Source organism: Procambarus clarkii, chromosome 57 (assembly GCF_040958095.1).
Source record: "Procambarus clarkii isolate CNS0578487 chromosome 57, FALCON_Pclarkii_2.0, whole genome shotgun sequence".
Taxonomy (NCBI): domain Eukaryota; kingdom Metazoa; phylum Arthropoda; class Malacostraca; order Decapoda; family Cambaridae; genus Procambarus; species Procambarus clarkii.
Window position 1 is genome coordinate 18714683 of NC_091206.1, and position 25505 is coordinate 18740187.

Consider the following 25505-nt stretch of genomic DNA (forward strand, 5'->3'; position numbering starts at 1 on the left):
AAAATCTCATAGTCTTAAATCAAAGTGAAATTCACACCAGTTACTCCATCTATCATCATTCTATTACTCAGGAAGAACCTCACGTCTCTGGGTCATCCAGTAGGATTAGCAGACTTCTAGCAGACATCACATGTGTGTGTGTGTGTGTGTGTGTGTGTGTGTGTGTGTGTGTGTGTGTGTGTGTGTGTGTGTGTGTGTGTGTGTGTGTGTATGTGTGTGTGTGTGTGTGTGTGTGTGTGTGTGTGTGTGTGTGTGTGTGTGTGTGTGTGTGTGTGTGTGTGTGTGTGTGTGTGTGTGTGTGTGTGTGTGTGTGTGTGTGTGAATAAAAAATCAGTTGATTGACTGCCAGTTGAGAGACGGGCCGGCAGAGCCAGAGCTCAACTCCTGCAAGCACAACTAGGCTTAGGCTCGGCTACAAGTACCTCTGGGAGTTTGCAACATCTGCTGATGTAAATTTGACTAATTGTAAACTCTGTCAGCAGAACTATTCGCAGACTTTGCGTCATTATATAATGGAACGTGAAAAAATTGCGAAATTCAGAGATAACACCATCAATGGTGTCCTAGAAATGTGTGAGTACTTCATTCATAATGATGTGCTGCCTGGAATCTTATAGCGAAGTAACCAAAATTTGCTTTCTGTAGGTGTAGTCAGCACATTACTGTAAAGATGCCGCCCAGTTGGGTGGGTGTGGAGCACATGACGGTAAAGCTGCCGCCCAGTTGCGTGGGTGTGGAGCACATGACTGTAAAGCTGCCGCCCAGTTGGGTGGGTGTGGAGCACATGACTGTAAAGCTGCCGCCCAGTTGGGTGGGTGTGGAGCACATGACTGTAAAGCTGCCGCCCAGTTGGGTGGGTGTGGAGCAAGACTAGCAACTGCGTGACTCACCTTAGATGTAAAGTGCCTTGTATAGAGACTTGTGAGCCTCTTGTTGAATAACTGTGATATAAAAAGATTATTGATATGTATATGTAACTGTGTAAATAATTGTATGCATATAAACATGTGTATCATTAACAATAATGTAACAAACTTCACAAAATTGTTACTTGCTTAACTAAACGAACTATGGGGTACAGTTCCTTAACCCCGTATGTGCCTCTGTAACTCTATCCACCACCGCCCCATGACGGGCATGGGGTGCATCATAAAGAAACAAATTGAAAAAATATATATAAAATTAACTCGTTATTTATAATATAAATATTCATCGAGATATTTGTTGAATTGAGCCAACATACCACCGAGATATTTACGTAGTTAACGATGGTTCAACGAAAGAACTCTCCGCTGAGATATAGTGCGGTTAACCAGAGTTCTGTTGGGTGTCGTGTGGTTAGTTGGGGTTAGAGACGAGGTCACGGCCGGACGGACGAACGCGTGAGTTCAATGTCAAGGGTTCACTCGCGTTCTTGTTGCCGTGTGTGTGTGTGTGTGTGTGTGTGTGTGTGTGTGTGTGTTTTATTTATTTTAGGCGAGGCTCTCAGGCGCAGTGAGAGGAGGGCTCGGTGTCTCGGGGCCCAATGAGTGGTTGGTGTGTGTTTGTTTGGTTATGTGCGCTTTTGTCCATGTGTTTTTGGGTGTGTGTGTGTGTCTACTCGCCTAGAGGTGCTTGCGGGGGTTGAGCTCTGGTTCTTTGGTCCAAAGAGCCAAACACACACAGAGCTTTGGTTGTGTGTGTGTGTGTGTGTGTGTGTGTGTGTGTGTGTGTGTGTGTGTGTGTCTGTGTGTGTGTGTGTGTGAGTGTGTGTGTGTGTGTGTGTGTGAGAGTGCATATACATGTGGCTACATTTATGTTTTTATCTGTGTATGGATTCGGGTACATGCGAGAAGCGAATGATATATGTATGTATGTGCATAATATGTCTATGTAGTTACAAACAAATAAACAGTTCCTGGCATATACAAACACACTGAAATAAACAACAAACTCACGAGTTATCCCCAAAATGCCGACGGATGTTGCATAAACAGTAGAGCAATTGATGAAAAAAATTCCCATTGTTGTCCTTGGAAGGTGGTGAGTCTGTGTCTGCGAGCGCGCGTGTGTGTGTGTGTGTGTGGTGACGAAGGCAATGGTGAGGCTGTTGCACTATTGCGTCATTGCATTATGTTGCAAAAAACCCGGGAGTCAAGGTGCGATTCTGCTGATTGTGTGTTTTTTCTTTTCATAACAATAGACTAAGGAGTTGAAGCCTTTTATTACCATGATCACTGAGTGACGTGAGGAGATATGTGTCTTTATGCTATAGGTAATCACTACTTTAATCTGTCCTCACACTTTATGCACCAGAAATATGACGCTATCTCGACCAGACCACACACTTGAAGGTGAAGGGACGACGACGTTTCGGTCCGTCCTGGACCATTCTCATGTCGATTGACGCTATCGCTCAATTGCATCAATATTTGCTTTGCATTTTATAAATCAATGACACCGCAATATAATCGTTGTCTTAAACCAATGAACAGCAGCTTCAACCAGTTATAGGTCATTTTCGTTGGCTCGTACGCTGTTTGTAATTCGTAACAACTGCACATTTGATGCTTCTTAAATCACGAAAATGTGTTGTTTACTGAGTGATGTTGGGTGCCGGAGTGTGTACTCACCTAGTTGTGCTTGGGGTGGGGGGGGGGGGTGGGGAGAGGGTTTAGCTTTGGTTCTTTTGTCCAGCATCTTATATGTCAATCAACTGGTGTACTGATTCCTGAGCCTACTGGGCTCTATTAAATCTAATATATTACCGAACAATTTTTACCTGTCTTATAGGGACATGAGATTTAGATCCCGGAGCCCTTCCCAGTAGCTTATACCTCTCAGTTCTGGGACTAGTCTGGTAGCATACCTCTAAATCTTCTCAAACTTTGTCCTGTGTTTAATTACGTACGGACTCCAGGCTGGAGCTGTGTATGTGTGTGTGTGTGTGTGTGTATGTGTGTGTGTGTGTGTGTGTGTGTGTGTGTGTGTGTGTGTGTGTGTGTGTGTGTGTGTGTGTGTGTGTGTGTGTGTATGTATTCGTGCGTACGGCTAGAAAATACATAAACACAAACAATTCATTTCAAACCATTACAAATAAATGCGCCATTAACACGCAGTCTTAGTACAAACATCCCTACGGAAATTTCGCCCAAGAAACAGAAGGACACAAGAACATCACTACTCGACTTCAAGGTTGACCTTATACCTGTTTATTTAACGATTAATTTGTAGTTCCTCAAGGCCAGGCTGTTGATTATGGCCTATATGATATAGACGTTGTTGCTAACATCATTCACACTTGCTACTTCGAGCCATCGCGTATTTCGTGTATTTATAGGCATTAGTTACAATGCTATTAGTTCTTCTCTGTAATTATGTGGTGCTATTTGTCTTGTTTATGTAATGTTGAAGTGGTAGTAGACGCATTTTTGTACTCCTGTGGTGCTGTTGTGTTATTTTTGTACTGTAATTGATAGTTTAATTATGATTATCAGCATTGTTGTTTGATGCTCAGGAAGATCGTTAAGTATTTAACTGACACCACAGGGTGGTCCAGGGCTACGAGAATCCATTCACGAGAATTCGCAATTAAAAATGAAGAGCGCTTTGCCATTGGTTGATGCTACTTTGCAGTATCTGAATCGCTTGCGTTGCACACTATTGCTTTTATGACCGGCGGGTAAATTATAACTCCTGTGTTGACCACGTGTGTCCTTGGCTGAGTCCACACAGCCATCACGGTAACACTTTGGCTTGAAGCTGTGTTTTGTTCCATGTGTGTTCACCTAGTTGTGTTTGCGGGGTTGGAGCTCTGCTCTTTCGGCCCGCCTCTCATCTGTCAATTAATCAACTGTTACAAACTACTAATTTTTTTTCACACCCACACACACACTCACACACCCAGGAAGCAGCTGGGTGTCTAGGACTGCTGTCTAACTCTCAGGTACCTATTTACTCCCAGGTAACAGGCGCATCAGGGTGAAAGAAACTATCTTCATTTTGTTTCTGCCGGCCCCGGGAAGAATGTGTGTGGGTAAGTGGATGAATTTGCATGTGAATGTAAATTCAAAGGCATTTTTAGTTAAATGTATAAACACATGTACACGCAAGCACAAAAGTAATTTTTTTTCAGAAGCAAACACGCCTGAAACTCATATATAAAGCTATCTAAAATAACCAAACATACAACAAATCACAACTAATAAACCTACAGCTAATAAAACACACAAAGCACAGCAGCCAGTGAACTTTCATTTCCTCAAATACACAGAAAAGTACACATTGTAATCCTAATAATTCACAAGGCCCAAACATGCCCACCCAGCTAACCCACACCTCCCCAGACACACAAACAAGCACACCATGTGAGCATACACCTCCCCAGACACACAAACAAGCACACCATGTGAGCATACACCTCCCCAGACACACAAACAAGCACACCATGTGAGCATACACCTCCCCAGACACACAAACAAGCACACCATGTGAGCATACACCTCCCCAGACACACAAACAAGCACACCATGTGAGCATACACCTCCCCAGACACACAAACAAGCACACCATGTGAGCATACACCTCCCCAGACACACAAACAAGCACACCATGTGAGCATACACCTCTCCAGATTCACAAACAAACACACCAATTGAGCCCTCTCCTCCCCAGACTTAAAAGCAAGCACACCAAGTGAACCTACTCATCCCAACTTTGATTTGCACCACTTCCCTTAGACTAGCTGCTTCCCTGGCTCCTATGTTACTGCTCTTCATAGTCCAGTGCACATGTGGTATTTAGCTCAGAGCTGCAGACAATCAACGCTCTCAAGAACCTCCGGCCATTAAAAAATAAAATATGACTGTGTATCCATTAGCTACATCTGACACCTGGCAGGTATATATTTTAGAGGCTGACTCTGCATGACTGGTGATATTGTTTCATGTGTTCCACTTCTCCTGCATATTACGTGTGTATTAAGGTTATAGTTCGAATTTGTAATTGTGTTAATTTTGTTTGTTGGTTTAATTGGCACTGTTTGTGTGTGTGTGTGTGTGTGTGTGTGTGTGCGCGCACCTATTGCTCCAGCATCCTGTCATGTCAGTTTTTGAAGTGGTGGATGGAGATTGATTGCTTCCCCTGCATCATATTTTTTTTATCGTTCCATCTATTTGCTCTTCTCACACAGGAGTCATAATATCTCGTATTCCTGGGTTTTATTTGAGACTTTTCTTTCCATCTGCGTCCTTGAGCTCTATGGCAACGTACTATGAACAAGTCAATCAATATGCATTTTATCAGTTTTTCTCAATATTATGCACGAAATGATCATATCTCCTCTGGTTACAATATTTTCCAGTGATATCAGGTTTAGTTTCTCTTCTTTAAAAGGGCAGTTTCGCGAACGCTGCTGATGTGAACCTTCTTGATTCTTTGGTGAAAGGTTTGGCCATCTCACCAAAATGGTTAGGCTCGGTTCCCTCAATCATTTCTCATGTGTCTTTCAAGTTTATATTTTAGTTCTTGCTTAAAGTTTTTTCCCGGTAATAACATTACCATTCTTTCGGTAATTACCTTATCTCTGTCCTGAAAACTACTTTACCTTTCTAGTAGTTGAAAACTACCTAATGGGGCCTGACGGGAGCCTAAAAACTACTTTAAGGGGCCTGATGACTGAGTAGATAGCGCTCGGGATTCGTAACCATGAGATTCCGGGTTCTATACCCGGCGGAGGTGGAAACAAATGGACAGAGTTTCTTTCCCCCTGATGCACTCGTTCACCTAACAGTAAATAGGTACCTGGGAGTTAGACACCTGCTCCGGGTTGCTTCCTGGGGATGTGTAACAAAAAAGAGGCCTGGTCGAGGACCGGGCCGCGGGGACGTTAAGCTCCGAAATCATCTCAGGACCTCTTGTTTTCTTCTCCTACCCTCATTTCTCCTAAATATCTTTGTGAGATTACTCCTGGAAGTTGTTAAATTCCTCCAGCATTTCTGCATAATCGTCATCCGCCCCAATTCTGCGCGGCCATTGCTCTCCGTTACAAGGCATTGGCGTATGTAGATCTGACCCTTCAAATATATCAATCAAGGAGATTAAATACCGAATTGGTTCTGTAACTGATCCCTGCGGGGCCCGGCTTGTTACTGCTGCCTCTTCTCTCAAAAACTCTATTTGTATCTATATAACATATAATAAATATATAACTAATATCCAAGGTTTTGCGCTGGTGTGATGGCTTCACATGGAAATATATATTAACTGAATACTAAGCATTAACAAAATATATGTTACAGTCATTGTATTTAATTTTAATTTACTAACAAAGCACTCATTAGCTCCTAAACTATGATGAGTAAATATTGATACAATGCTTTATTTCTTAAAAAGTAGACATATCAATCATGCACTCTGGGTCCAAAGAGCATGGGAAAAGTACTTACCGTCTACTTCCATGCCAGTAGACAAAGAATCTCTGTCACTTCCAGTAGGGAAAACGGAATAGACGTTTTATAGTTTGAGTTTCATTTGGATCGAGGTGACAAGAATAGCAAAGCAGTTGGCTCTTTCCGCATTTCCCACTCCCGGTGGCTTACCATGATGACAGGAAATTACTCCTGATGTACTACCATAATGTGGTGAAAATTGGCACGGAAATGTAACAGAAACTCGGGAATTTTCGCCTTAGTTTTCAGGCAATTCCTGCGTCGACTTCAACTCCTATGCTACCTCCACACTTCTGCCTCCTCCACACTTCTTCCACCTCTGCAACACACCTGCCATCACCTTCCCAACTCCACCCTGCTCCTTGCCTCCGGACAGTCAACCATACAAAATAAGTTTTTATTATTATTATTATTTTCTACCACAGACGTGGCCACACATTCACAATGCTATAAATTTATTCTCCAATTTTTGTAAATCGTTTAAAGGAAAATAAGTATAACATTCAGGGGTTTTAAAGATCATGTTCTGTACTAATGAAACACTTATTCACTAAGAATTATAATATAGTATTGCCTTATAAAACTTATGTATGTATGATTTATATTGTATTTTCTTAAATAAAGATAAAAAATCCAGCATATATACATTTTCTTCTGTCCTCCATGGACAGGGTGAGAGATCTGTTAAACATATAGTTCAGGGATTTATTGAACAAATAACCAGAGAAGGTAATTATAGTGCTTTTAAAATGCTAATTTAATCTACAGACATAACTACATAGATACACAGAGTTACGTCTGACCAACATAAAGTGGTTGATGTGTTCTTTATATAGTGTTATTAATGTGCATTTACAAAGGTGAAATGTAATTCTGATCAGCTTCCACATATACTTTATACACATACACACATATACCTACTCACACATATACATATATACATGCATACACATATATACACACATACATACACATACATTTATGGCTCTCCTACTCTGAGAGGGTAAGATAGCTGACAGAGAAACTAGTGTGTTATTAAGCACTTAAGCACGTGGACGGCAAAGTGGCCACTTTTGGTGCATGTATTCGATCATCCGCAGAGGGGTCAGTGACAGTGGTAAAGCGACCGGCACATCAACTTTATTATCAATACATAGCATTCTCTTCTCCCCTCTCAAACAGCTGTTCTCTCCATCCACCCCTTTCAAAGATCCTCTCTCCCCACCAGCTCTCTCTATCCACCCCTTTCAATGGTCCTCCCTCCCCACCAGCTCCCCGTTCTAAGAGACATCCCCGTTCCCCGTTCTAATGGCTAACAATTACTTCTGCACTATCAACAGATCAGGGGCTAGCAGGGATTAAACTCTCCCTGAACACAAGGCCCATGAAACAGGGATTCGAGATGAACAAGATTTAGATTACCTCGTAGCAAGCGAAGGATTTATTTCTTGATTAGAGTATTGCTTAGTTTATCTTCGTCTATGTTTCTGAGGAGAAGAGCAGAATCGTATAGCGCATTCCAGTTGTATTCTGGTCAATGTATTAAAACGCAAAATCTGATCAACGATCGTCATTAAGTTTCTAGAAGGAATGTTTATATTTTCAGTTTAATTGACTGTTTTATTTTTTAAGTTACAAGCTTTGAAACATAACATTGTTTATGCAGACGATGAGCCACAATAGCGTGGCTAAAGTATGTTGACCAGACCACACACTAGAAGGTGAAGGGACGACCACGTTTCGGTCCGTCCTGGACCATTCTCAAGTCGGTTGTGAGAATGGTCCAGGATGGACCGAAACGTTGTCGTCCCTTCACCTTCTAGTGTGTGGTCTGGTCAACATAACATTGTTTAGTTTCTTACTCGAACTAATATTTTGTTCTGTATACCCGAGATTACACAGGAGCTCTCACTGAAGAAGCATTTTTGTTCTCTAATTTCGAGTAATGGATGAGTTTATAGAAAAAATGGTGTTTCGGTATCATTTACGTATACAATAAAAGGAGAGGGGCCCCGTGCCGATCCTTGAGGTACCTCGCTCAATTAGTTAATTTAGAGTTTTTAGCAGATCTTAAAAACCGAAGTTACGTTACTCCTCCAAATGCTCTAGACTGATTTTCTTGAGCGATAGTTTGCGAAAATGCATTCTGACAATCTAGAATTCTAGATATATTATAATTTTGACGAGTTTTGAGTTCCAGTTTTTGTAAATACAATTAATTGTAACAGATTCGTTAAACACTACTCAAAGTTTCGTAACCAATGATGGTTGTAAATGTATGCTACAAATTACCGAGTAATTCAATAGACGTGTGATCACTGCATTGTTGCAAGGGAAGTTAGACACATTTATGATTGTGTTTGGGAATAAATAGTTGCGGCCTTGCAGGTGACAGAAGTGGCCTGAAGTGGCCTTTTTTAGTGAGTTCTTAATGTGTGTACTGGTATTATTGAAATTAATTATTTTGTCCTTAATTTCATCGCTACAGCTTAGTGGAACCCACCAAATATAAATAAAATAGCAATGCTTAACTAAACTGAATCATTCCATATTAAATTAAGGTGTTGTTTTATATGTTTAAATTCAATGCATATAAAATATGAAAGCTAAATCATTATACAGTTTGAATTAACAATAATACTTCAATGGGTGAACACAGAGAGTATTACAATCTCTCAATATATCTTAGATACTGTTGGTCATTGTTATATGTTGTGTGTGCATTTAAAAGCGCATAAACAAACAAGAATAATATATAAAACTCATTTATTCTGCCATAACCCCGGAAAGAAGTGTGTGTCTGTTAATGCAAACGAATCACCATCCCAGCCATAACACTTAAACGGGGGAGAATATTGAATAAATGTGCTATATAGAAGAACCAAACATCGTTAACACGAACAAATCAAACTGCGTTAACACGAACAAATATTACCCAAAAATGCGCAAACAAAATTAAAGCGCCGATAGCCGCCAGATTCATCGCGGTGTTGCCAAGAGAACACAAACGAGCATTGGAAATTGTAGTGTAGTGTAGTGTAGTGTAGTGTAGTGTAGTGTAGTGTAGTGTAGTGTAGTGTAGTGTAGTGTAGTGTAAAGAACAGCTCTTGTAATACCGAGAAATACGTAGAGCAGACACCAGAAAAATATGAACTTGGGGATTGCACCATATTCATTCTGGGTATTTTCACCAGAAAAAGCGTAAATAAATAACGAATGGCTTATGCAATAACGAAACGAGCGTGCAGTTGATGCGATGTAAAACTGGGACTCTGCACAAAGCCTCGGGTACCCGCTGCCTTCAATATAGGTCAGGTTATTGCCTGAAAATATGTATAAGGGCCGAACGATGCTCGAAAGACTAAGTAACCAGTAGAGTTATTAACCAACAGTTACCACTAAACAGATAACAGTTATCACTAAGCAGATAACAGTTACCATTAAACAGATAACGGTTACCACTAAACAGATAACAGTTACCTCTAAACAGATAACAGTTACCACTAAACAAATCATAATGCTAGGGCCCGGGTTCGACTCCCGGCCGAAACTGAAACCATTAGAGAGACTTTCTTTCACCTGATGTCTATGTTCGCCTAACAGTATAGATACATGGGAGATAGTCACTTGTTATGTGTTGTGTTCTTTGGACGTGTGTGTGTGTGTGCCCGGTAGTTGTGCTTGCGAAGGTTAACCTCTAGCTCTTTGGTCCCGCCTCTCAACTGTCAATCAACTGGTGTATAGATTCCTGAGCCTACTGAGCTCTATCATATCTACATTTGAAGCTGGGTATGGAGTCAGCCTCCACCACATCACTGCCTAATGCATTCCATCTGTTAAGTACTCTGACACTGAAAAAGTTCTTTCTAACGTCCCTGTGGCTCATTTGGGTACTCAGTTTCCACCTGTGTCCCCATATTCGTGTACCACCCGTGTTAAACAGTTTATCTTTATCTACCCTGTCAATTCCTCTGAGAAATTTGAAGGTAGTGAATATGTCTCCCATTACTCTTCTATCTTCCAGTGTCGTGAGGTGCATTTCCTGCAGCCTTTCTTCGTAACTAATACTTCTTAGTTCTGGGACTAGCCTAGTGGCATATCTCTGAATTTTTTCAAGCTTCGCCTTGTTCTTTCAGTTATTTGTGTGAGAGTGTGAGTGTGTGTGTGTGTGTGTGTGTGTGTGTGTGTGTGTGTGTGTGTGTGTGTGTGTGTGTGTGTGTGTGTGTGTGTGTGTACTCACCTATTTGTACTCACCTATTTGTGCTTGCGGGGGTTGAGCTTTGGCTCTTTGGTCCCGCCTCTCAACTGTCAATCAACTGGTGTACAGATTCCTGAGCCTACTGGGCTCTATCATATCTACATTTAAAACTGTGTATGCCTCCACTACATCACTGCTTAATGCATTCCATCCGTTAACTACTCTGACACTGAAAAAGTTCCTTCTAACGTCTCTGTGGCTCATGTATGTGTGTGTGTGTGTGTGTGTGTGTGAATGTGTGTGTGTGTGTGTGTGTGTGTGTGTGTGTGTGTGTGTGTGTGTGTGTGTGTGTGTGTGTGTGTGTTTGTTTGTGTGAGAAAGTTTAATATATAAATATTGAAGATATGACACAGAAAAATACTTCGGGAGTTAGTGTATTAAAAAGTTGGGTTCCAAGCGCTAATAGCTCGATCGTACCTGCAGGCACTGTACGTGCAGGCACAAATTTGCACACACAATTCGTACCTGCAGGCACAAATAACAGACTACAAATAGACCAATACACACACACCTACCCATACACAAAAACGTCACGAGCACAAACGCATAACCTTTTTTTCCAAAACGAACACGATATAATTGCATGAAAACCCACGCGAACGCAGCATCGACAGCACAAACAAAAGCCACCACCATTGAAAGCCAGAAGGATGCCGGGGGAGGCGTCCTTCACTGCAACGGAAAATATCAACTCGCTCTATATCGATTTGCGGTGATTTCCAGCGGTGCTACAAAGGCCACTCACGATAGCTGCGACTGTATCATGACAGGGGAACATGCGCTGTGAAATTGGAAATAAATGAGAGAAAGGCAAGGTTAGAGAAAAAGTAAACAGGAATAACGTGAAAATAAAATAAAAAATAAATGAATAGTTGTAATGAAGCTGCCGCTTTTGGAAAGAGTTCTTGCGATATGGCGTCGCTTTTAATATTCATCAACATAGGAGGAGGATGGGTATCAACATGGGGGTAATGTGAAGTATGAAAGGGGAATAATGAGAGACGTCAACAGGGAAGAATCATGGGTATCAACAAGAAGAATGAGAGGGGTGTCAAATGGGGGAGAATGAGAAGTATTAAAAGAATAGAATTATGGGTCTGTACAGAAGAGAATGAGTGATATGTACAGCAAAGAATGAGGTGTATCAAGAGGGGAGAATGAATGGTATCAATGTGAGAGAATGAAGGATATTAATAGAGAATAATGAGAGATATTATGAGAGAATAATATTGGGCATTATCAGAAGAAAATTAAGATATTATTGTAGGATAATTAAGAGTATCAGCTCATGGTAATGAGAAAGTATTAACACAAGATAATATGAGGTATTAAGAAAGGATAATATGGGGAATTAACAGAGGATAATACGAGTATCAACAGTGGAAAAGGAACGGTATCAACAGTGGATAATAAACATAATCAACAGATGGTAAAGAGGGGGGAATTAACAGAGGATAATAAAGGAGTATTACCTCTGAAGAATCAGGAGTACTAATTAGAAAGATAGGAGCAAGATCTTGGAACTATCAAACCCAGTTAAAACTCGTAACACTGAATATAAGCTGGAAAATTTAAAATTCCAGAAGGATCCGGAGGAGTATTGGTTTAGTAACTTGGCTGCACACAAGTTGAATAGGTCACCGGTCAACCTCTCATAGGCTTGGTATAAAAATTGGGTTGATGGATGGAGAAGAGAGGGGATGAGATCTAGATGGGGTGGGGGAGAGGCTTGATCAAGATGGAAGGGAGGGGAGGGTAGAGGAACTAACCATCTACCAACACTCTTGGTAGAGGGGGTTCGAGCTAGATTTGACTAAGAGGCTCTCTATAGTGACTCTTACTTTCTACTGGTCTTATGTTATCTGTTTACTTACTCCTGTGAACAATCACACGCATACACACACACACACACAACCAGGTATGACCTGGTTGTGTGTGTGTGTGTGTGTTTTTTAAAACCAGGTATGATAGGGAAATGGGACAGGAGTCATTGCTGTAAACAACCGATGCTCGAAAGGCGGGATCCAAGAGTCAATGCTCGATCCTGCAGACACAACTAGGTGAGTACAACTAGGTGAGCACACACACACACACACACACACACACACACACACACACACACCTGTTACTGACATGTTTTTACTAAAGTTTACTTAACCACCTGACTCTGCTTTCTCACTGTATACCGAAAACATTCACTGTTTGTTACTTCTTCACTCTGGCACGCCTTGATCCTTGTTCACTATGGCCACTCCTTGCTTCTTGTTCACTCGGCCACTCCTTGTTTCTTGTTCACTCTTGTTTCCAATCAACTTCCTCAAGATTGTTCTTAAGCCCATAAACATGCTGCATCCTCATCCGCTTTCGTTATCATAATCCCCGCTGGTTTGGCAGCATCCACACACACGCACACGCATACACACACGCACCCTCCACACCCAGCAAAAGCTTGCCTCATCATCCACATTTAGTCTCAACGCGAAGTAAAAGCTAACATCAGCATCCACCACTGCATTGGCATCATCAATTCACACCCTCAACAAACCCCGCCCCGTTTAGCGTTTGTTACACACAGAACAAGGTAGTCTCATCCATCCTTGTCTTGGGGATGCAGCGTGTCTGCCGACTGCGTGCCCATCTCCCTGTTGAAGCTTATTCGCACCTACACACAGCTCGTTACGAATGCCATTACTTAAGCTCATCAATTTAAACCTTCGGGTGCAATATGTCTGCTCGTTGAGTGCAACATGCGGCTGTAATTCACCTCATCCGTTCACACCTGCAGCCAAAGCTCAGCCATTGCAAGGCATGTTAAACACACCATCAGTTTATGTCTCCTACTCCTGCCTTTGTCGGCCACTCTTGTCTCTCAATGTGTATGCAACGTGTGCAGCATCAGACTGGTGATTCACCTGAGCCTTTTTAAACAGCAGCTGCATGCAGTGCTTGCCAGTGGCAGTCCCAGTTTGCTCATCCATCTCCACCCTGAACAGGAACACACAGGCAATGTATGTTGCATCCAGTATCACCTTTCTCATTCGTCTTCCTCTCGCAAGCAACGACGTCTCTCTAAGGAGAAAATTACCATAACAACAATATTACTACAACTTCTTTGTAAATTGTATACTAATCTGCATAATCAATTGTTCAAAAACAAAAATCTCCTACATATAGAACGAACAAGAAAGATGAAACTAGCAAACCCATTCCGGGACGAGCGCCTTGGCTGGCTCCTATAAGACGTGCTTGTACAACAGGTTTTTTCCCCTTGACGTGAGGCACCACCCTCTTCGCTTATCAGGTAAAGCAGCTGCCCTGCCGGACGTACGCCATGTTGTGGAAGACCTTGATCTTACTCCCGTCAGGACATGATGTTTCCCACATGCAAAAGTACTAATAAGGTATGAATGCAATTGATGGTAAATCAATATATATTATATATAATATAACGGATTATTTGGTTGTTTGTCCGAAGAAAGGGGCGAGACGCTTGGGATAAGTCTCACCCAACTTTCACACATGGGGTCGGGGGTCTGCCCCAGGTGTCATGCTGTAAGACATATCGGTGTCTTAAGTGTCCCACCTGCGATTTTAATGAAGTCTGAATTAAAATCAGAGGGGGTGAAAACCCTAGAGTTGGTTATTATTTACTCACGCCGTTTATCTGGGTAAAATTGGGGAGAGAGGGGTGGAAGAAAGGGGGGAGAGTAGAGGAGAGGGGGAAGAGGATTGGGGGCAGAGAGAAGAGGAGAGAGGGGGGGGGGTGAAAAGAGAAGAAAGGAGCAAAAGGGAGAAAAGGAGAGGAGAGAGAGAAAATAGAGGGGAGATGTTTAGAGAAAAGAAAGGACATAGTATAAAGGTGGATAGGGCGGGAGAGTGAGGAAGGGGAGATTGACGAAGGGGAGAAGAAGGGATAGAGGTGAGACTGGGAAAATGAGGGACACTGGAAGAGAGAGCGTGGAATGATGGAGAGTGGGGAGAAGAGAATGCTGGGATAGAAAGGCGAAGACTGGGAGATAGGGGAATAAAGGAAAAAAATAGATGTGAGACTGGGAGAGATGGAGGAGAGTGGAAGAGAAACAAGGGAAGGGAAACAGAGAACAGGGCGCAGCCAGGTATCCCATTAAGTATTAAATACAAAATAGTGGGACTAATTTCCTTTTATAGAGGAAGCAAACATAACGTGTGGTCGATTATGTTGAAACATAAATCATTATGATCACCAACACCAGCAGAAACAGCAGCAGTAGTAAAAGCTGAAGCAGAAACAACAACAGAGACAGTAGCTGAAGCAGCAGATCAAGCAACTGTTGAAACTGCAGTAGAAAATGCACCATCAATAACATCAATTGCATTTCAGAATCATGTAATGATTCTTAAGAACCTCAATTAAGAACAAAACTATATGATAAGTCTAAAATCTACGACAGACTAAGTCGTAGTCGTATTAAAACTAGTTGCAGTATTAAAATCAGATGCATTAAAGTCGTATTAAACTAGCAGATACAGTTTAATACTGACAAATGTATAGTTCTGAGCTTAAATAACGAAAATAACATTTCCATATATTAACTGGACAATGATGAGAATGCCAAATCTAAACACAGCTTAACGCAACCAATTGTTTCTAAAGCAGGTTACACGTTAATATGAACCAGCTCGCTTTGGTGTAAAGAGGAGCTGCTTTACATATGCTCAATATCCTTCCTTCAACCTATTCTTATGAAGCTTATTTGCCCGATTCGCAAATTATGGCGACCAATCAAGCCCAGATGGGATGTACGCATCCTCTACCTTCCAGGCAGTTGCACCGATTCACTATCATATATATCGTCTCTTTCCTCCAAGTCACGACCTCGAATACAGCACCAACGCACATAATCTCATCCGTTAACCAACGAAAGCCGAACTACAGTAACCAGAGCGCGCGACACCATATAGTGGAAACGTAGATTCCCGTCACTCTCGCAATGATTGGTCGATGTTGTTTAAGATTCAGCTTCTTGGAACAAAAAATTCCAAGTAGCACGGGCTATGGTGAGCCCGTATTGGACTTACCTGCCACAGGAGTGGGGCTGTAACTGGGATTGGTCGAATTTGCTGTCTCTAATAACGTCCACACATCACATGGTACTCACGGGTCTAAAAAAGGACATAACGGAAATGATAGACGCACTTATCTAGAATAACATCCTTATTAGCTGTATACAAATATTGAAAACAGGAAAAATATATTTGTCTCAACATTTCAATCGTTGTTTGGGTGCATGTTCGACTGTAATAAGCTGAGATCTATCACTGTGCTTGCAGTCCCAAGAAAACAGCAAGCAAGAACACTTGGCAAAGAAACAACAGTACTGTTGTTTGCTGTTAATGCTGGCATTACAGCATAGCAGTAAATCAGCATTCCTAACAGCAGCAGCAGCAACATTATAACATCAGCACAGCAAGCACTAATGCAAGCAATAGCGGCAGCATCTACAGCAGCAGCAGAACAGGAAGCAGCAGCTGCATAGAAAGCGGCAACAACAACAATATCAGAGGAAGCAGCAGGAACAGCAAAAAGCATCACAAGAGGAAGCAGCATCGACAGCAGCAACACCAACATCACCAAAGAGAGCAGAAGCAGCAACACTAGCAGCAGAGGAAGGAGCAACACCAATACCAACAGCCTCAGAGGAAGCAGTAGAGGACGCGGCAGCATCAACAATGACACCACCAGATGAAGCAGCATTAACAGCAGCAGAGAAAATAGCAACAATTGCAGCAGAGGAAGCCGCAACACAAGCAGCAACATCAACAACAATAGCAGAAGATAAAACAGTAACAATTGCACCAGAGAAAGCAGCAACATCAACAACAATTGCAGCAGAGGAAGCAGCAACACAAGCAGCAACATCACCAACATATAGCAGCAGACGAAGCAGCAACCTCACCAGCAATAACACCAAGAGAGGAAGCAGCAACTCCAGCAGCAGGAACAACATCAACCCCAGCAGGAGTCTGTAGGGAATGGCCTCGAGCAGCGAGGGTCTTGCGCCCAACTCCCCGGCGCACCTTGACCTTGAAGTCTCCAGCTGGGGATTCCCTGCACGCTAGGCACTCCATCTGGCCTGCCACCTGTAACACACTCCACCTGGCCTGCCACCTGTAACACACTCCACCTGGCCTGCCACCTGTAACACACTCCATCAGGCCTGCCACCTGTAACACACTCCATCTGGCCTGCCACCTGTAACACACTCCACCTGGCCTGCCACCTGTAACACACTCCACCTGGCCTGCCACCTGTAACACACTCCATCTGGCCTGCCACCTGTAACACACTCCACCTGGCCTGCCACCTGTAACACACTCCACCTGGCCTGCCACCTGTAACACACTCCATCTGGCCTGCCACCTGTAACACACTCCATCTGGCCTGCCACCTGTAACACACTCCATCTGCCCTGCCACCTGTAACGCACTCCATCTGGCCTGCCACCTGTAACACACTCCATCTGGCCTGCCACCTGTAACACACTCCATCTGGCCTGCCACCTGTAACACACTCCATCTGGCTTGCCACCTGTAACACACTCCATCTGGCCTGCCACCTGTAACACACTCCACCTGGCCTGCCACCTGTAACATACTCCACCTGGCCTGTCACCTGTAACACACTCCATCTGGCCTGCCACCTGTAACACACTCCATCTGGCTTGCTACCTGTAACACACTCCATCTGGCCTGCCACCTGTAACGCACTCCATCTGGCTTGCTACCTGTAACACACTCCATCTGGCCTGCCACCTGTAACACACTCCATCTGGCCTGCCACCTGTAACACACTCCATCTGGCCTGCCACCTGTAACACACTCCATCTGGCCTGCCACCTGTAACACACTCCATCTGGCCTGCCACCTGTAACACACTCCATCTGGCCTGCCACCTGTAACACACTCCATCTGGCCTGCCACCTGTAACACACTCCATCTGGCCTGCCACCTGTAACACACTCCATCTGGGCTACCACCTCCAACACACTCCACCAAGCAAGCCAAGAAAATCCTGCCCAACATATCATGGCATACAGTACATTCATTAGTCAATGAGTGCATACAAATCGCGTCACTTAAGTTTTACAAATGCATATACCCATTTGCTGTCATTCCACTTGTCTATTGGGTCCAAATCGAGTATGTGTTAAGAGTGAAGACGGAATAGTGCCTTTGTAACGCTCCTTGTCACTTCTTATATTTCTACGTACTCTGCTCTCTAAAAGGTTTTTGGACTTAGTTGGGATGCAAATTGCTCTGTGTCATAAGTGTTATTCTCGTTATTCCTGCACACACACACATGCAACAATTACCTTGTTTATATCTTAAAAAAACAATAACTACAACCTGTTAAAACAGTCAGTGTTTTACTTCGTGCACTTAGGGATAATTAACTTAGGATATGACTGTTGCGAATCCCGTTTTCCCCTGACTAGTTAATAGCAGTTGCTAATGTTTACCTGCACTTTTATGGAGGTAATTGACGTTCAAGAAACACCTTCAATTTTGTCAAGGAAAGGAAAACAAATTCTTCCAACACGCAAATATGAAGGCAAAATCAATGTCCTAGTTTAGGCGAGCTTCCTGTTAAAAGGACAGTTATGTTGTTTAGCTTTCTGTTGTTTCTATGAGCGTTCTGTTGATTGTTCGAGCGTTCCTTTGTTTATTTGAGCGTTCTCTTGTTTATACGAGCGTTCTCTTGTTTATGCGAGCGTTATCTTGTTTATACGAACGTTCTCTTGTTTATGCGAGCGTTCTCTTGCTTATGCGAGCTTTCTCTTGCTTATGCGAGCGTTCTCTTGCTTATACGAGCGTTCTCTTGCTTATGCGAGCGTTCTCTTGCTTATGCGAGCGTTCTCTTGTTTATGCGAGCGTTCTCTTGTTTATGCGAGCGTTCTCTTGTTTATGCGAGCGTTCTCTTGCTTACACGAGCGTTCTCTTGTTTATGCGAGCGTTCTCTTGTATATGCGAGCGTTCTCTTGTTTTTGCGAGCGTTCTCTTGTTTATTCGAGCGTTCTCTTGTTTATACGAGTGTTCCATTTTATATCTGCGAGCCTTTTATTGTTCATAGGAATGTTCCGTTATAGACTCTTACACTCGCATGTTCTCATCCACCTAATTAGATCTCGCGCCTCCAACTCTCGTACTCACGAGTACGAGAGTTGGAGGCGTACCGGATCACTCTCCTCCGCTCTCGCACTCATCCGGTGTCCTCTCCCCCACTCTCACTCTCGCATGCCACCTCCCCTCCGCCCGCAAATTTACATTACACTCTCAATTTCTACACTTCAAAAAATCTGTTTTTATCTGGCTTTTATTTCACCCTAAATTCCCCCTTCAGGCCGATCTAGTCGTGTTCTAACTTTCTTGTTATCATCCCTCGCATCAACTAGCCATTCTCCCCCCCCCCCTCACTACCCATCCAACCTATCTATAACCAAACTTTACACACCAGTTCGTCTAGCTACTCTATTACCTAACCCGAATAGGGACCTTACTTTTGCATTATCAGTTTTCTGCACTTTATTTGAAGGGGGGGTTCCAAATTTTCTATATTTTTTTACCTCATTGCCATCTCATTCCTCCATACATTTCACACACACACACATACACACTTACACACATTCACACTTACACATGCAGACTCCATGCACAGTTTCAAATGCAGATACGATAGAGCCCAATAGGCACATAAATCTGTACACCGATTGATTGACAGTTGAGAGGCGGGACTAAAGAGCCGAAGCTCAACCCCTTCCCCCCCCCCCCCTCGCAAGCACAACTAGGTGAGTACAGGTATACGTTGGTAAATAATAAAAATGGAATTAAAAAAAAATAATGCCAACACGTATTCTGGAGCAATTATTTTGATAGCCTGATAAATGGACTAGGCAAGGCTGTGCCGTTTTAGGAATGATTGGCACACGCAGTCCAAACATGAATAATTGTTGAGCTTCCATGTCCATGACGCACCTGCTGGAGGTTAAAGTTATAATAACCTTTAACCTTCTTAAAGCTGTTGTGAAGATTTAAGGAGCCCAAATACTGAGGCATGAGGAGCTCAGATAAGAAATTTGGCGAATGACATATTAGGAGATAATTAAATGAGTTCAAATACGAGAGTTGAAGGATTTCATTTAAGAAAGCTGAGCTCACACTCAAAGCAGGAGGGAGCTCACATGTGGAGAATAGAAGGGGCTCAAATACGGATTTTGATAAAGCTCAAATACAATTACAAAAAAAAAATCAAACACCAAATGATAGCTGGCCACCTAATGCTGCCTGATATAGTAAGCATAAGGACCATGTTTTGTCTGATTTAACAAGTAAAACCAGGATCATCTTCTGATTACTTGAGCCCTTATCGTCAGACGAACATAAGAATCAAGGAAACAGCATTACTATTGTTATGTTAAGGAAACACAATTATTGTTACGTGTATTCGTTTCTGAACCTGCTGAATCTATTTCACAACTGCTGAACTGCTGAACTGTTTCTGAACCAGCTCAATCTGTTTCTGAACCTGCTGCATCTGTTTCTTAACCTGCTGAATCTGTTTCTGAACCAGATAAATCTTTTTTAACCTGCTGAATTTGTTTCTGAACCTGCTGAATCTGTTTCTGAACCTGCAGAATCTGTTTCTGAACCTGCTCAATCTGTTTCTGAACCTTCTCAATCTGTTTTTGATCATATTGAACCTATTTCGGAACCTCTTAAATCTATTTTATTTATCTTATGTCTTCTATTCTCTATATACTTCCCGCTCCCTCATCCTTTGTGCTGTTGTATTTTATCACTGAGTGTAATTACATAACTGTAATTACTAAAGTGTAATTACATAAGTGTAAATTGCCATCCATACTTCCGTGATAATAAATATCACTCTTATGAGCTTCAGTAGTAGTCAGGGGAAGTTGAAAATTCCAGCAGACCAGCAGTAGTTCTTCCTGGAATCTTTCCTTATTGAGGCTACTCACAGCTGAGTGGATAGAGCCTCTGCCTCACATGTGGGGGTCCATGATTCGAGTCTCCTAGAGGCCAGGTCAATGGAATAGCTAAGTTTAGTTATGTGATGAGAGCTGAAGGTGTGGTGTTCTAGTACTCTGTCATGTGTTTGTACTCACCTAGTTGTGCTTCCGGGGGTTGAGCTTCGGCTTTTTGGTCCCGCCTCTCAACCGTCAATCAAGAGGTGTACAAGTTGATGAGTCTATTGGGCTCTATCATATCTACATTTGAAACTGTGTATGGAGTCTGCCTCCACCACATCACTACCTAATGCATTCCATTTATTAACTATTCTGACACAACAAAACTTCTTTATGGCTTGAACAAATCCACAAGGGCCGTGACGAGGATTCGAACCTGCGTCCGGGAGCATCCCAGACACTGCCTTAATTGACTGAGCTACGACAGGGTTAAAAAGAGTTGAAACTGAAGTTCTACTGAACTTACTGATGATGATATTGTAATGATGTTTTTATGGCTTATTTGAGCACTCAATTACCAACTGTGTCCCCTAGTACGTGAATGTGCCCCTAGTGTTACATAAACTGTCTTTGTCTACCTTATCAATTCCTCTAAGAATCTTGTATGGAGTGATCATGTCCCCCCCAACTCTCCAGTCTTCCAGCGATAGGAGAGTATACACACCTATTTGTGTGTGTGTGTGTGTGTGTGTGTGTGCGTGTGTGTGTGTGTGTGTGTGTGTGTGTGTGTGTGTGTGTGTGTGTGTGTGTGTGTGTGTGTGTGTGTGTGTGTGTGTGTGTGTGTGTGTGTGCGCGCGCATGCATGTATTTAAGAACAAACTCACGTTCATGTGCGTGTGCAGAAGAACAAGGGGAAAGAATCAACAGCAAATAAAATCATTTTTATTCCCAGTTTTTCATACGCGTATCAAACTTCCATCAGATTAAAGGACCGCGGCTTAATACAAGAGTGAATAAAAGAACACTCCAGGATAAGGGGAGGGGAAGGATGATTGATAATACAATTCGTGATTTCATATTTTTTTTACAAGTCATGGTAGTGGTTGTGAGTTTGGTCCGGGACTTATGTGACCCTCACAGACTCCATAGGGGGTGGGTGTGAGGGGTCCTGAGGGCCAGAGAGTTCCATGTTTGTGGGTGCGTAGGTCACGATACTGACAACTCACGAACTCCATAAACTGAAGCACGATTTTTTCATTGTTTAGCTATGTGTTTTTGAGATATTTGTGTTATGTGATGCATATTATATATATATATATATATATATATATATATATATATATATATATATATATATATATATATATATATATATATATATATATATGTGTGTGTGTATATCACGAAAATAAACACGTGATTAAGAATGTGACAATGTCAGACCACGAAGGAAAAATGAAACAGGAAATTTCCTTAAGTACTTTCGTATATTAAATACATCTTCAGAAGGTGAAGATGTATTTAATATACGAAAGTACTTAAGGAAATTTCCTGTTTCATTTTTCCTTCGTGGTCTGACATTGTCATATATATATATATATATATATATACATTTTATATATTTTATTTTTTTTAATTGTAAAAATAAAATGGAAGGGAGTACCACCTCTGGCTGGAAGAAGGGGGACCTTTACCCTCGGAGGAAACCACACATAACGCAGTAGACGGAATGTTTAGGTCCCCTCCAATACAGTTTCTATGTGCTTTTCTCCTACCACCCCCTTCCTTTTTTTTTGCTTTATTGATATTTAAAGGTTACAAGATATACATTGGTTGATACAATAAAATGCCTAAAGGTTATGGATTTCTTGAAGCTCCTCCGCTTCCGGACAGGAACCGAGGACGCAGCAGGCATTTCCCCTCTGGATCGCCACACTGAGACGCTGAAAAAAAACTGGAAGCCCATGGGTCTCTGGTGACGTCAATGAGCTTGGAGCCCAATTCCTTGAGAAATCCCAAGGCACTTTTGCCCCAGGGGCCATATAATAATGCTATATATATATATATATATATATATATATATATATATATATATATATATATATATATATATATATATATATATATATATATATATATATATATAATGTATATTTTTCCTGTTAAACGTCTGGTATTTTATACCTAGGGGGGATTTCAATGATGATATGTGGTGAATAGAAAAACGAAGTGTGTTCACGGGAAATTAGGGAACATGGAGGGGGGGAATTACTGCGAGTACAAGGGAATTTTGGCGGCGATTGGGGGTGTATGTGTTAAAAAGGAACTACTGGTTTGTGTGTGTGTGGGGTGGGGGGTGGGGAAGAATTAAGGTTTGTGGAGAGGGTACTAGGGTATGTGTGTGGAAGGGGAATTATGGAATTTAAGGGGAACGGAAGGCGTACGAAGGCGTTGTTTTAGTGTAGAGAAAGAAGATATAATTACATGAACGTGTAATTATGAGAGAATTAGGGGGATAAGAGTGTGGTTGTAAACGCTTCAAAACATTGGTGGTGGTGGGGGGGGGGAGGGGGGAAGGGAGGGAACGTGATGTGAGGTCGGTGGGGTGCTTACATATTTCTTTCTGTTAGTATTTTCAATGTAAAACTCCTGGTTAATTACTGAAGTACAAGACTAATATTAAAGCGAATAATATAATCTTCACGTTTCAAATTACTAAATAGATTGGTTGTTTATATATATATATATATATATATATATATATATATATATATATATATATATATATATATATATATATATATATATATATATATATATATATATATATATTTATAAACCTAGAAGGGGTACCACCTCTGGTGCAAATGTAGGGACCCATAGCCTCGGAGAAGAAAATAAAGAGTACTCAGAGAAGACCTTGTGGATCCTCACTGAACACTTTGATATTTTCTTCTCCTACCACCCCTATTCTTTTGTTAAGTGTGTATATTTATCTAACTTTATTTGAAAATGTCATTACACAAAAAAAGTTACAATATTGATTACATACAGGGTACAAGGCTGCTTGTCACAAGTTGAATAGCTCCTCCAGCTCCTCAGATGGCGGGCAGGAACCATGGATGCAGTGAGCATTTCCTCTCTGGATTGCCACACTAAGGCGCTATATATATATATATATATATATATATATATATATATATATATATATATATATATATATATATATATATATATATATATATATACATATATAATGAATTCAATTTTATGTGAATGTAAAAATGTTATGGGCAATTAAATCGGATCGAACTCGTGTCCCTATTTTTACCAGAGACACGCACCTCTTTACTCAACAACTGATGCACTACAACACGTTCTCCATGATTTAAAAAAAAGTCATCAATAAACCGTCTATACTGTCAGGGTGTAAAATAAACAGGACAGCTGTGGATCTTCTTAATTGCAATACAAATCTTTACAAAATCATTGGATATTGCTTGGGAAGACAATTTCCTATTGCAGCACCGTCGATTGCAGCACATACTAAACCGGTAAATGTAAATAAAGTACATATAATTTACTGCTCAATGGAGCACCTTACAAAGCATCTTACTGAGCAGAAGCTTATTAAAACCAATAATGTCATTTGTATTGGTAACCAATATCAATAAATTTCCATGATTTCTGCTAAAGGAATATTGGAGAACAATGATTTCCCATTGACAGAGACTATTGATTAATTGGGCAACATAACACTACAATATACTTAAGATAATACAAATATCTCAAACTGTATGAACATTAGCAGTACCAGATGATTACTGTGAAACAAGGTAGTTAGAGAGACTGTTATTGTAGAACATTTGGTAACCCTAAAATAATAAGACGATAAAGCAGGTTTGATAAAAATATTCACAAAAAAAGTTTCCTTAGATAATATTAAATTTTCCTCTCAAATTTAAGAGTGAGTGAAAAGGAATCATCATAAATAGAAAATTATTGCTACTCTGGAGAAGAACGAAAATAAACAAAACAAGCGTCAGGCATCTATAAGCAAGCAATCAATATACTGTATTGCAATACCAGTCACGTTATGATCAAGCATATAAACTACTGTAACCTTCTGATCTTCTGTGTACTAACGATCAGTGTGTGTGTGTGGCCAGCAGTAACTACGCCTTATATGCCAGCTTTAGGTAACCATTAAATGATTCTTTCAGCTTGAATGTCAAGCAGGAAGCTGGGCCGTCTTGCGTCCTACGACTGAACATGGACGGACGGATACACACACACACACACACACACACACACACACACACACACACACACACACACACACACACACACACACACACACACACACACACACACACACACACACACACACACACACACACACACACACACACACACACACACACACACACACACACACACACACACACAAACACAAACACACACACACACACACACAAAACTGGTCATATAATCAAGCTAAGAAAACAAAAACGTGCACATAAAATATTATTCAATTCTCTTTTGCGAATAGAGTTGTAGGTGGCTGGAAGAAGCAAAGTGAGAAGGTGTTGGAGGTCAAAACCCCTCAATACCTTTTACGGGCTATTCATGCCCGTGCCACCTCCTGGGTTGCTTAATCTTCATCAATCGTCAGTACTTTCAAAGCGTAACATGACAAAGATTACCGGGAATACTGGACCCCACGAGCATAGCTTTCATCCTGGAACTACACTTAGGTAATTACAAACATACGCACGCGCGCACACAACTAAAAAATAACGCGCAAATACAATCACACTCGGACAAAAACAAACGCACATACCACTCACACAA

At 41.6% G+C, this 25505-nt stretch overlaps 1 protein-coding gene across 1 annotated transcript; it reads left to right on the forward strand.

Annotated features, from left to right (window-relative positions):
* The first annotated feature begins 1268 nt into the window (after positions 1-1268).
* On the forward strand, positions 1269-16695 carry LOC123744932 (uncharacterized protein CG45076-like). The gene is made up of 4 exons (XM_069306367.1): positions 1269-1347; positions 3214-3300; positions 14922-15052; positions 16156-16695. The coding sequence occupies exons 1-4, from the start codon at positions 1269-1271 to the stop codon at positions 16693-16695; spliced, it is 837 nt and encodes a 278-aa protein (XP_069162468.1).
* The last annotated feature ends 8810 nt before the right edge of the window (positions 16696-25505 follow it).

What these genes read in the sequence shown, in the direction of transcription:
- LOC123744932 (XM_069306367.1), top strand. Translation starts at nt 1,269, where the DNA reads ATGGTTCAACGAAAGAACTCTCCGCTGAGATATAGTGCGGTTAACCAG. An exon ending in GTGTCGTGTGGTTAGTTGGG is followed by an intron (nt 1,348 to 3,213) that starts GTTAGAGACGAG and finishes ATTAATTTGTAG; the next exon opens with TTCCTCAAGGCCAGGCTGTT. An exon ending in CAATTGCATTTCAGAATCAT is followed by an intron (nt 15,053 to 16,155) that starts GTAATGATTCTT and finishes TGCAAGCAATAG; the next exon opens with CGGCAGCATCTACAGCAGCA.